This window comes from Xyrauchen texanus, chromosome 37 (genome assembly GCF_025860055.1).
Source record: "Xyrauchen texanus isolate HMW12.3.18 chromosome 37, RBS_HiC_50CHRs, whole genome shotgun sequence".
NCBI classification, from domain to species: domain Eukaryota; kingdom Metazoa; phylum Chordata; class Actinopteri; order Cypriniformes; family Catostomidae; genus Xyrauchen; species Xyrauchen texanus.
In genome coordinates, this window is record NC_068312.1 from 27,828,343 (window position 1) to 27,840,582 (window position 12,240).

The 12,240-nt window shown below is 37.2% G+C and overlaps 1 protein-coding gene across 1 annotated transcript in view; it reads left to right on the forward strand.

Annotated features, from left to right (window-relative positions):
• LOC127630913 (ral guanine nucleotide dissociation stimulator-like 1) overlaps positions 1-12,240 on the forward strand; it is a 43,204-nt gene that overhangs the window by 14,470 nt on the left and 16,494 nt on the right. The window contains 5 exon segments of the mRNA XM_052108776.1: positions 7,971-8,081; positions 9,437-9,645; positions 11,123-11,197; positions 11,491-11,684; positions 11,820-11,944. Of these exon segments, the coding sequence (XP_051964736.1) occupies positions 7,971-8,081; positions 9,437-9,645; positions 11,123-11,197; positions 11,491-11,684; positions 11,820-11,944 (714 nt within the window).

The window sequence follows — 12,240 nt, forward strand, 5'->3', positions numbered from 1 at the left end:
AATATTCCTCCCTTCAAATAAATTGAAATAGATATTAAATAAAACATGATACAGACAAAATTCCTTTTCAGGTATTTGCTGACATCTAGTGGAAACAGCCAAAACTGTGTGCTTGCTGCTAGGGTTTACAGGGCTTGAGTTATACACTTTCAAAAATGAATTTATATTAAAAAAATCAAAAAGCGCCTCTTTTTTTAGGAGGATTATTACTGTTTAGACAACATATATTTAATTTTTTTTTATTTTTAGCAGTGTTTTATGCAACTTCAAAGGGTTTCCTGTAAAATGACACCAAAACTGTGTATTTAGGCCAAAGTATGTGGGAATGGGAAGCTTTTTAATTTGGGTAGGCCAAATCCAGGTGGAAATCCCCAAAAATGGCAAGGATCTTAAGAGGTTAAATCCCCTATTCAAAGCACAATGGTGAGAGGTTACCTCTATAAGGATTCAAACCCATGACCTTTGTGTTACCAGTTCAGATCATTTTCCACAACAGTACCGCCACCCTTTCCTGCACTAATCTTCGAGTTCTGATCTTCTTTCTGCTGAATGGCTACAATGACAGAAACAGCAGTCTTTTTAAAACCACAACAAAGGATATAAGGCATTATTATTTTAAACTTCAATTGTTTGTGATTGAGCAACATTGCCTGTAAAATGTATTTTTGTACAAGGAAGTACTCCTTAAAGCTGGCCCGAAGGGTTGTGATCTCAACGCTGGCCTTGTTAAGATAGAACTGAAGGGCTGAGAATATTGAACCACTTTCTACTGTGCTTTTCAATGTGATTGCATGAATGATCACACTGAATCTGTAAGGCATCTTAATTGCTCTTTAGGTAGCTTACGTGGAAGTAAGAGAACCAAACCCAAGAGTGTGTACGACACATCACACCTGCTAAAGTTTACTTTGTTTCCACTGGGTTCCTGGATTAAAACAAATGAAAAAACAGATGTCCTGCACAAGGGGCAAAAGGAGAACCTCTTTGATCAAACAATCAGCTCTAGCGTCAACCTTCCTCATATTGTCTATGAGTTCAGACATGTAGTCCCATCAGAAGCCCCTGTTCTCCCACTTTGAGGTCTCATGGTTGTATTTGAACTCTGTGACACATTAAAGCATCTTTCACATTTCAATTGCATGACGATAATAATAATAATTGTTATTAATATTATTATTATTATTGTAACTACAGTCATGATTGTCAGTTTTTAAAGGGATAGATCATTTTAAGCAGGCGCAGAGCAAGCTTATATCTTATATTATATAGAGCAAGGCTGTGTAAAGAAGCCCATTGACAACTTTTATGGTACTTGATGGTATGGCTACTATTTTTTGTAGTATCTATCAAACACCTATCTGCAATGTGTATGGAAAATAATGAAAATATGACCATAAAAAATTATTACATGTTAAATTATGATAATAATGAAAAATACGAATAAGTGGATAATGAATAGGTATATGTGATACATTTTTCTAACTAAGTGAAAAATGTGATTAAAAAAAGCCTACAAATATCCATTAAATAAAATTCTGCTCTCATCATTTACTCACTCTCATGTCATCCCAGATGTGTGTGACTTTCTTTCTTCTGCAGAACACAAACAAAGAGTTTTAGAAGAACATCTTCGCTCTTCTGGTCCTCAAAATGCAAGTGAATATGATCAGAACTCAGAAGATCCACAAAAGGACATAAAGGCATCAAAGTAATCCATATGACTCAGTTGTTCAATCCATGACTTCTGAAGTGATTTGATAGGTGAGGGTGAGAAACAGATCAATAGTTCCCTTTCTAGACCCTTTAAGGGATCTTTTTGAGATCCCCTTCAATTTGCTTATCGAGCAAACAGGTCTGTGGATGATGCAGTCAACATGGGATTGCATCATATCCTGCAACATCTGGACTGAGGGACATATGCAAGGATCCTTTTTATGGACTTCAGTTCAGCTTTCTACACCATAATCCCAGCTATTCTCCAGACTAAATTACACCAACTCTCCGTTTCCATGTCTATCTGTCAGTGGATCACCAGCTTTTTGATAGACAGGCAGCAGTTATTGAGACTGGGGAAATTCACTTCCAGCACATGTACAATCAGCACTGGATGTGTGCTCTCCCCACTACTCTTCTCCCTGTATACAAATGACTGCACCACTAAGGACCCCTCTGTCAAGCTCCTGAAGTTTGCAGATGAGAGACGACACTATTGTCATCAGCCTCATCCAAGATAACGATGAGCCTGTATATACAGAAGGGAGGTTTAACAGCTGTTTCACTGTTGTAGTCAAAACAGCCTGGAGCTCAACAAGCTCAGAATGGTCCCAACATTCTGTACAGCACTGTGACAGCAGTGGAGCCATTCAGGTTTCTGGGCACCATCTCACAGAACCTGAAGTGGGAGACCTATATTGTCTCAATTGCGAAAAAGGCCCAGCAGAGGTTGTACTTCCTTCACCAGTTGAGGAAGTTCAACCTGCCACAGGCGCTGCTGATACAGTTCTACACAGCAGTCACTGAGTCTGTCCTCTGCACTTCAATAACTTTCTGGTTTGGTGCAGCTACGAAATCAGACATCAGAAGACTACAGAGGACAGTTTGGACTGCTGAGAGGATTATTACTGGTTGCCCACTGCCCTCCCTTCAAGAACTGTACACTTCCTGAGTGAGGGAAAAGGCTGGAAAAATCACTCTGGACCCCACTCACCCTGCCCAATACCTTTTTGAACTGTTGCATTCTGGCAGGTGTTACAGAGCACTGAGCACCACAACCGTCAGGCACAGGAACATTTTTTTTTTCCCTCAGGCTATTCATCTCATGAACAGTTAAAACTGCCCCATTGAGCAATAATTAATGTGCAATTTGCAGCTTAGTCTATTTATATTTATACAACATACCACACCTCTTCTGCCATTACAAATACCTTGCTTCTGTATATAATAGATTTGTATTTGTATGTTGTACATATATATATATATTGTTCACTTGCATTGTGAGGACCAACAGCTGAGATATTCTTCTGAATTTTCAGTTTTGAGTGAACTGTCCCTTTAATGAGTCCTTGGATAATTGCGCAAAAAAACTCTGTGCAACGTTCTGTGAAGGTTCGTTTTGGTTATTCACAATAAATAAATTAACGTTCCTAGAACATAATGACTATAAAAAAAATAAACCTGAAAATATGTTCTTATTAGGTTGTCACGCAAAAAACACTCCGCAGCGTGCTAAGAAGGTTAGTTTATGGTTATTAAAATGTACACAAAAAAAGAACATTCCTAGATCATAAATAAATAAATACAGTATACTACTGTTAACGTTAATGGACGCGAGGAATTGGGCGTTTTTAAAGTTTATTGACCACATCATTTACCCTCATGTTAGTTAACCAAAGCATAGGCCTAAATGATCTATGGCATACATAATTTATTTAGGGCGACAAAAATATTTCATAGAGAACATCTTAGCGTTGCGTAATAATTTTACATTCAGTAATAAAAGAAGTGAAATGGAACTAGAGGCAAAGAGAGTGCAGAAGGCGGAGTTGTGTCATTCACTAGTAGTGAGGCGGAGGAGAGAAGCGGGGGTGGAGAGAGAGAGAGAGAGAACGAGCTTCCTAGACTCCAGAGAGATCTCGGGCGGACCGTGTGTGTGTGCTGGAGGACAATTCGGGTTCAGTCGGCCGATACAATTGAAAACATTTTGCCTTTCTCGCTGGACTTGTTCTAATGCCGCTACCAGACGATGAGAGAGGCCCTCACCATGAAATTCGCTTGGAAAGCTAAAATGGTAAGAAGTTGCGGCTCTCTTTGCATTCTGCACACTGTTGATTTTGTGGTGTTGAGCTTCAAGAGAGAAAGACTGCAGGGAGGGAGGGGGACTGAAGGATTAAGAAAGAGTTTGGGAGGGGAAGGGAGGGGGTCGTGGGGAATATAAATAATGTTTTAGTGTAATAATGTATCAGGCTCGTCTGATATCATCCACGCATGACATGACTTTGGATCAGATAGTCTCCACGTAGGCGGCAGATGATGCAGTCCCGTTAGTTAGTTCACTCTAGAAATAAGAACTTGTAGTTGTATGATGAATAGCCTTCAGGCGTGTCTGCAGACGAAAACAAAGCAGCAGATGGGCTTAAAGACACTTGTTGTTATCTGAGGGACTGTTTCTCACGGACTGGGATTTTGTTTTTGTTGTTGTATGCATGCTGCAGGGGTAAAAGACTATGATGATAGTCATGGCAGCATGATGATAAACTCTTTTTGAAGTGACCTAAACAGAATATTGAAATGTTCCACAGCTAATTTCTTATAATGCTTTTCAGGTCTTTTATTATTGCATATTACATATCCATTGCCCATTTGAAAAGAGTTTAGGAAGAGTTGTATTGTTCTAGGACAATTTATCCGCCCAGATAAAGTCTCCCAGTCCCTAAACAGCCAAAATATATACTTGACCTAGAAAGAGCTCCCATCTATTCTGATGCATCACATTTGGCTGCAGTCCTAGTACTCCACAAAAAAAAAAAAAAAAAAATAACAAAAAAAAATATATGTATATTTCAGAGAAAAACTATTTTGTTTCCTCTCATGTAGCCCCACCCTCTCTTATATCTGCCTGTGCTGCAGACACAGAGCACACTTTAAAAGCCGCTTTGGAAAACATTTCTTCCAGTAACAATGGGGCAGCACAGTGCATATACTGTGGACTCAGCAGGGTCCAGGCAGCGAGCGATCAGACCTCCTACCATTGTTTTTGAGGACTATATGACTCATCCAACTGAGTATTTATCTGAACGCACTGTACAGGAAACGGGCCGGGGAATACAGAATGATCCACTTCATTCCAGGGACAGTTGCTCTTTTAGGCCTATATAAATGCAGACATAGTCTGGATGTGTTGCAGTGGTAGAAAGACTTGATAGGAAGATGTTTTTTTAAATCAAAATGAATGACTTTGAAAGGAATATACAGATGTTTCCTTTTAAAACAGAAGAGACATGTTATACATATACTGTTAAAAAAAAAAAAAAATGGTTACATTTACGGTAAAATGTTACCTGAAATTTACCGTAATAAATACCATGACCATGTTTCAGGCTTTATGGAATGTAATTTTTATGCCTGAATTTTTTATGGTTCACTACTGTTATATAATATTAAATATTATGGACTTGATTAACCTTCTGGAAATATAAAACTCTATATAAAACTGCTTTTTAATTTAATATGTATTTTTAATCACCGCAGTATCTACAAAAGGCCACATGATAACCTAGTTCATCAGGAGTGACCCTTCCAGGAGCAGTTATTAAAGCACATGCAGAGGCAGTGCACAGTGTTACTCACGCAAACAGAAAACAGTAACATTTGTGACACTAAAATAAAGCAATAAACATGAACTAAACTACATAAAATATTACACAGAAGACCCTAATGTAGATAACTTAAAAATAAGTAGAAACAATTTCTCCCATAAAAAATAAATAATGAAATGAACAAAGGGACTGAACTTTTGTTTTACTGTAATTATAACAACAATACACCATAAAAAGTGCATGTAGTCTCATGGTAAATATAATTAAAATTTTTACTGTTAATTATGCCATTTTGTACAGAATATGTAACTTAATGTTAACCAATTTAAAAAAAAATACTGTAATTTTACATTCTTTACCATTAAAATTACTGACTAATCTTGAACATCATTGTCAATGATTATGAAAGACATGTTCTTAAATATTGTAGTTTAACCAAAACTTGAAAGCCAAATGAACCAAATGAAAAATGTTAGGAACTGTCATTGAAAAACCTGTATTGATCAGCCACTTTTCTGAATATTAGGGGGGCATGCCCCCCTTGGTGTCTATGGTGGTTATGGCCCTTCACACACCATTCTATTGATATTTAAAATATCTATACTGGCATTTAGAAATTCTTTTTGGTACCCATTAGCAAAGACAGAGCTGGATACCATTGCTGGACCTACAAAGCACGACTCTGGCTGAATTATTACAGAAATACAGGCTAATCAATCTGTCTTGTTAAAGACTTCCACAATAATCCAGTGACAGAGTGTGAAACTTAAATGTATATCTAAGAACAGGCCAATGATGGCACAGTAGATCTTGATTGTTTCTCTAGGGTTCAGGAATCTGTTTGGAAAAAGGTCTACTGACATTGTTAGTGTGCAATACAATATTAGGCAACAGCTTCTCAAGTATCTAAACATCTGAATTCATTCAAAGTATTCTCACATTCTCAATCAGCATGACCTACGAAGCAAAATATAATAAGATATGAATAATTATTTTCAAAGAGTGTACAGTATCATGAATTATAGTCTGTTTATTATTACATTTTTAAGCATAAACCTTGCTGAATTAATTATTTCTCACCAGTTTTTGCATTGTGAACTCTAAAAGTTTCTTCCATCTTTGAAAAGAGGTCCCGTGTTTTTTTTTAATTAAAGAGGAAGAGATGAAATGTTTTGAATAAGAGAGACAGCATGCAGGGTTTTATATATATATATATATATATATATGTATATATATCGCTCACTGAGACACAACTCTCTCTTTATTGTTATCGACCGAAGAGGGCAGAATGTATTGATGAAGGCATTATTCACTGTCTGACAGTTTAATGTGAACGTTAGGCTGTATACAGCCTGAAAGACTTCACTCAACCGGACACGTAATGCTGGTCATCCCATTGTGCTGTTTGTATTTGTGTGTTACAGAGAGAGAACATGTGTGTGTGGTTGAATGTGCAAGTTTATAGTCTTTTCCTTGAGAAGGTAAACTCCGAGGCTGGATGGAGAAATCTGTCTATGTTGAGAATCTGTAAAAGCTTGTAGCCACATTGTTCATGCTGTTCAAAACCCAATGCCAGATCTAATTTCTTCGCTCTTTGAGCCTCACTTTTGTCAATTTGTAAGTTTCAAAGTACTTTTTTGGCATGATTGTTTTGAATAAAGTATTCGTAAAGCATCTATAGACCTCAACAATCTGGTTCCGGAAGTTAAAATCCTATTAACTTTTTACAACCGGGGAAATTATTTTTAACAATAATTGATAAACCTTTAAAGTCAGACCTGTGAGCTTCCGAAGCTGTTCATGGTAAGGCATCAGTTTATGTTATTTCAACTTCATAAAAAAAAATCGCTTTTAATAGTGGAATTCCTTTTTAAGAACTACACTATCCATGATCCAGCAGAGAAACGTCTATCATATAGAGAATCGCGCCAGAAGAACCCAGTAGCGACCACCCTCCATGAAGAACTGAGAATGACGCAACCGAGTCTCACACAAGCTGCTTTTATATTTATATATATCTGAACATTTTGCCATATACTTTAAACACACTGGTTCTATTAAAATCCTTAAAATCAATAGTTATATATTTTTCCATCGTTTTAAATGTTAATTTCCATCATTTGCAATGCTTTGCGGGAGTTTAGTTCATTCTTTCATTAAAGACTTTAAGTGCTTGTAACTTTTTTTTTTCAAATTTTTTTTTAATGTTGTAGTTCATCTTGGAGTTGGTTGTTTTGCTTTTTGGCTTAGAACTCTTTTTATGAACAATTACATAAAATCGCTATGAAAAAAAAGAATGGAAAAACTTATGGCTGAAAAAGTGGGCGGGAACTGTTGTGTCTCTATGCACACACAAAAAAAGTGACAAAAAAAGAGAAAGAAATAACATTTAAATAATGTTAATAATGATAATAATGATCACAATATTTAATATATATATATATTTTTTAGAATAGAATAGAATTAAATAATAGAATATAGTAATCTGTCTTTTTCTTCAACCTCATCTACAGTATCTGTCTTTTTGTGCTTTAATGTTAACTTAAATGCCACGGTTCCTGATTCTGTACACCTGACACATCTTGATTGTTTTATTCCTGTTTTATATCACAGCTTTCCAAATGGTGTAACATTAATTGTGTTCCCCTTCCACAGAGCTCTGTGCAGGACTGGGGGGAGGAGGTCGAGGAAGGGGCCATATACAACGTGACGCTGAAGAGGGTCCAAATCCAGCAGGCGGCGAACAAAGGCGCAAGATGGCTGGGGGTGAGAGGAAGCCTTTGATCTGAATGTTCCTCCGTTCTTATTTAAAGAAACACTTTGGCTGCCCATGCTGGGTCGAACAGACAGTTGGGCATGTTAGGGCTGACCCTATAAAACTTTGAATGGTTTTCGGAAGTATTTTGGTTCTTACAGTGTTGCGGTCATTATATGTCTGCGTGGACTCTAGGATTATAAAATGTAAAGGAAACACTTAAAACATTATATAGAGTAGATTTTTGGTAAAAGTACAACTTGGTTAATGTTATCGCTACTTATTATTTTTTCTATATTTAGTGTCAAGAAAGCATCGAACTCAGTTCGCTGTTAAAAACATTTGCAACAAAAAATATGTTGCACGAGTTTCAAGGTTTCAACATTGTAATTGTGCTGTGAAGGCATGCTGTTATGGCTCCATTCTGAATAACAGTTGTAAATATGGTATAATCTGTCTGTTGCTTTAACCTTTCCATAACAGTTTTCTATATTGTCAACACCCTACTGAATCAACAACAGAAAACAATACACTCATGGGCTGATTTTATTTCCAACAAACTGGGGTATTAGTTTGCTGTCATACAGCTGTTTCAACACTGAATATGCGTAAAGTGAACACGTGGTCAGTTTAATATATTATCAGTTCATAAAAGTAAATTGTTGTTGTTGTGATAATGCTGCTGATTTCAAAAGCAACTAAACTTTGTAGTAACCATGCTCTAAAAGCACAGTAATTTGATTGACATTGTAATATAAAGAAAGCACGTCTTCCACCATAAGAGGCCCATTTTAGAGGTCACGGTGCTTAACGTGTGACCCAGTTTTGGCGACTGCAACGCAGTCTCTTTATTTGTAGGTCTTAAAGATGTTTGAGTTTGTACAATGCAAAAAATTATTTCTTTCTCAGTATTGTTGTCTTGTTTTCCAGTAAAATGTTTTCCAGAAAATCTGAGTAATGCATTTTTGCAATCCCAGTTTCAAAATTATTGACATCCCCTCTCCTTTTTTGTGGACACCTTTTCTTTGTGTGAACCCCACAACTGTTGTAGTGTTTTCACCTCCTAATGAAGCATTTTTAAAAAGTCTGCCGACTTTCCAGTTTGTCACGGAGAGAGAGAGAGAGCGACAGAGAGAGAGAGAGAGAGAGAAGAGGGAGGAGGAGGGTTACACTGATTAAAAACAGATTGTAGAGTTTCCTGTTGTAGCGTGCTAGCAGTACCAAGGTCTCATTCTTTTTCAGTCCCTGTTTATTTCTTCATTTCTTTTCATTTCTCTCAGTCTGAGTCCTGGAATCTTGCTTAAACCTTAAAAGCTGACATATTTTATTTAGTTTCTATGACCTCTCTCTTATTCTCCCCTATCAGGCAGAGGGTGACCGCTTGCCCCCAGGTCACACAGTCAGTCAGCTGGAGACGTGTAAGATCAGAAGTATCCGTGCGGGGACACTGGAGCGCTTAGTGGAGACACTGCTCACAGCGTTTGGTGATAATGATCTGACCTACACCAGCATCTTCCTGTCCACATACAGGGCCTTCACCACCACACAGAGTGTACTGGAGCTACTGTTGGACAGGTGTGTACACGTGTGTCTATACACATTATCATCCACATTGCTAAGATATTAAGGAAAGAGACTCTATTAAAGGTGTCAGATTAGGAAGAATTAAATATTTACTTGATCTTTTGAGATCTTGATTCACCTCATTTTCCACAACTTACTGATGTCAGACCGATGAATTTGTTACCACAAGACCATTCACATTAACACATCAAGAGTGACTATTGGAAGTTTGCGCACAGTCATTTTGAATTAATAAAGTGGTAGAAGGATATATACTATTTTTCCTAAACACAAGAGGAACCAGTGATACGCATGAAAAGCAAAACCCTTGGCAAAAGTGCCAAACCCTGTACTTGTCCTGGCATCTGCCATTCTGCTTATAATTAGCAAAATTAGAAATAAGTTTAGTTTCAGCAAGGTTCCTGGTCATTTCAAACTGATTTTAACAATTTGAACACATTTCAGTCCAGATTGTAATGTGAACCACTCAATGTAATGTATAGGCTTTGCAAAGAGATGGGGCAGTTAAACAATTTTAGATTCGTCAGCTAATCTGTGTCTTCTGTCCATTTAACATACAAAGATGACATTTAAAGGAATGCTCCAGGTTCAATACAAGTTAAACCCAATCGACAGCATTTGTGGCAAATATTAATTACCACAAAACTTTATTTAAACTTGCCCCTCCTTTTCTTTAAAAAAGCAAGTATCTGGGTTATAGTGAGGCACTTACAATGGAAGTGAATGTGGCCAATGTTTGGAGGGTTTAAACACAGAAATTGGAAGCTTATAATTTTATAAAAGCACTTACATTAACTTGTGTATTATTTGAGCTGTAAAGTTTTTTAAATCAATTTGTTTTAAGTTATTTTAGGGTTTGTTGACATTACATCGTCAAGTTGTAAAATTGGCTATAACAGAAAAGTTTAGTAAGTGATTTTATTACACTTAAATAATGTTTACACGCATATCCTTTATGTCTTGTCGCTATACTTTTGAAACAGTGAGTATTCTATTGCTCAAAAATGTACCCTTTCACTTCCATTGTAAGTGCCTCACTGTAACCCTGATTTTTGCTTTTTTTTAAAGAAAAGGAGGAATGAGTCCAAATACATTTTTGTGGTAATCAGTATTATGCCATAAACGCTGTTGACTGAGCTTAACTTGTATTAAACCCAGAATATCCTTTTAAATAGAAATCTTATAGGCACAGAAGCAAAATATGACTCTTTTAATTCTAAATGGTCAAAGAGAGGGTGGAGAATGGCCATAGAAAATGTACTGTTATCAGCTCAAAAAACATAAAAAAATTATGTGTGGAATTTATTTCATTTCTCATTTATGTGTAGAACTCAGTTTTTTTAAATAAATACTTATGAGATGTTGTATGAGTTCTACATTTGGCTCCTTCTGCAGTGGTTACTGCCTTTGCGGTGGTTATTTTCCTGTTATTCAACTTGCTCAACTTGGTCTCACTCTTCTTCTGCAGGTATGGCAGTTTTGAGGATTGTGAAGGGGACAGTAACCAGAGTCAGTCTGGAAAGTGCAGAGACGCTGTTAGAACGTGAGTTTTTGTCTTCCTTGTGGCCATCTGCAATGACTTCTAAGCAGCTCTTGTGTTTTAAGTTTCATTTACATGGAAGCTTTAAAAAAAGCTAAAACTGTTAATGTGTGTGTGTGTGTGTGTGTGTGTGTGAGTTTAAAAGAAATGAGAAAAGGGAACTGATAAATTATAGTTTTATTGCTAAAATGAATTGCGTTATGAAGAAACTAGGGATTTCCTCCCTAGCTAGCTGCATTGCTTATGGCCTGATTTTAATTAGTATTCATCAACATCTGTATTTGTTTTTGTTGCAGAGCTTTAGCCTCTATTCTGAGAGCCTGGTTGGATCAGTGTCCAGACGACTTTCAAGAACCACCATCATATCCAAGCCTGCATCGTGTGCTGGGTTTCCTGCAGAAGGCCATGCCTGGCTCAGAGCCAATGCGCCGGGCTCAGAGTCTGCTAGAACAATTACGTGCCCAGGCCAGCCTAGAGAATGAAACTGATGGTAAGTCTTATTCGGTCACTGTTCATTTATTTTATCTTTGTTCATGTTCCCCATCCATCTTTGCTTTCATTTGTCTTTTAATGTTTGTTCTGGCTTCCTGTGCATTCAAAACTACTTGCTGTTGGTCTGTTGCAGGAAGCTTCCTGGGCAACAACTCCTTCTGCCTGGCGGAAGATGAGGAAGTGGTGATCGAGTTGCAGGAGGACTTCCTTTCCTTCGAGGTTGACCTTGTAGCAGAGCAGCTGACTTACATGGATGCGGTGAGAGAGAATTAGATTAAATCAGGACTTAAGTAGTCATGAAATGACTTGAAGTCCATGTTTTGGGTTGTATGTCATACGAAGGTAAAGGGGAAAGTGTAAATCTTAGGTCCTGGTACTGGTCACCATTTTAAACACTTTTTTGCCTTACCTACAGGTAGTTCATTTCTTAAAGTTAAAATATATATGCTTCTATGCCTAGTATGCAGAGAAAACTATAAGCCATTCAGAGGTTGATTTCATCGAAAACTGTAAACACTGTGGCTTTGTCCAAAAACAATCGAAACGTTGCTGTG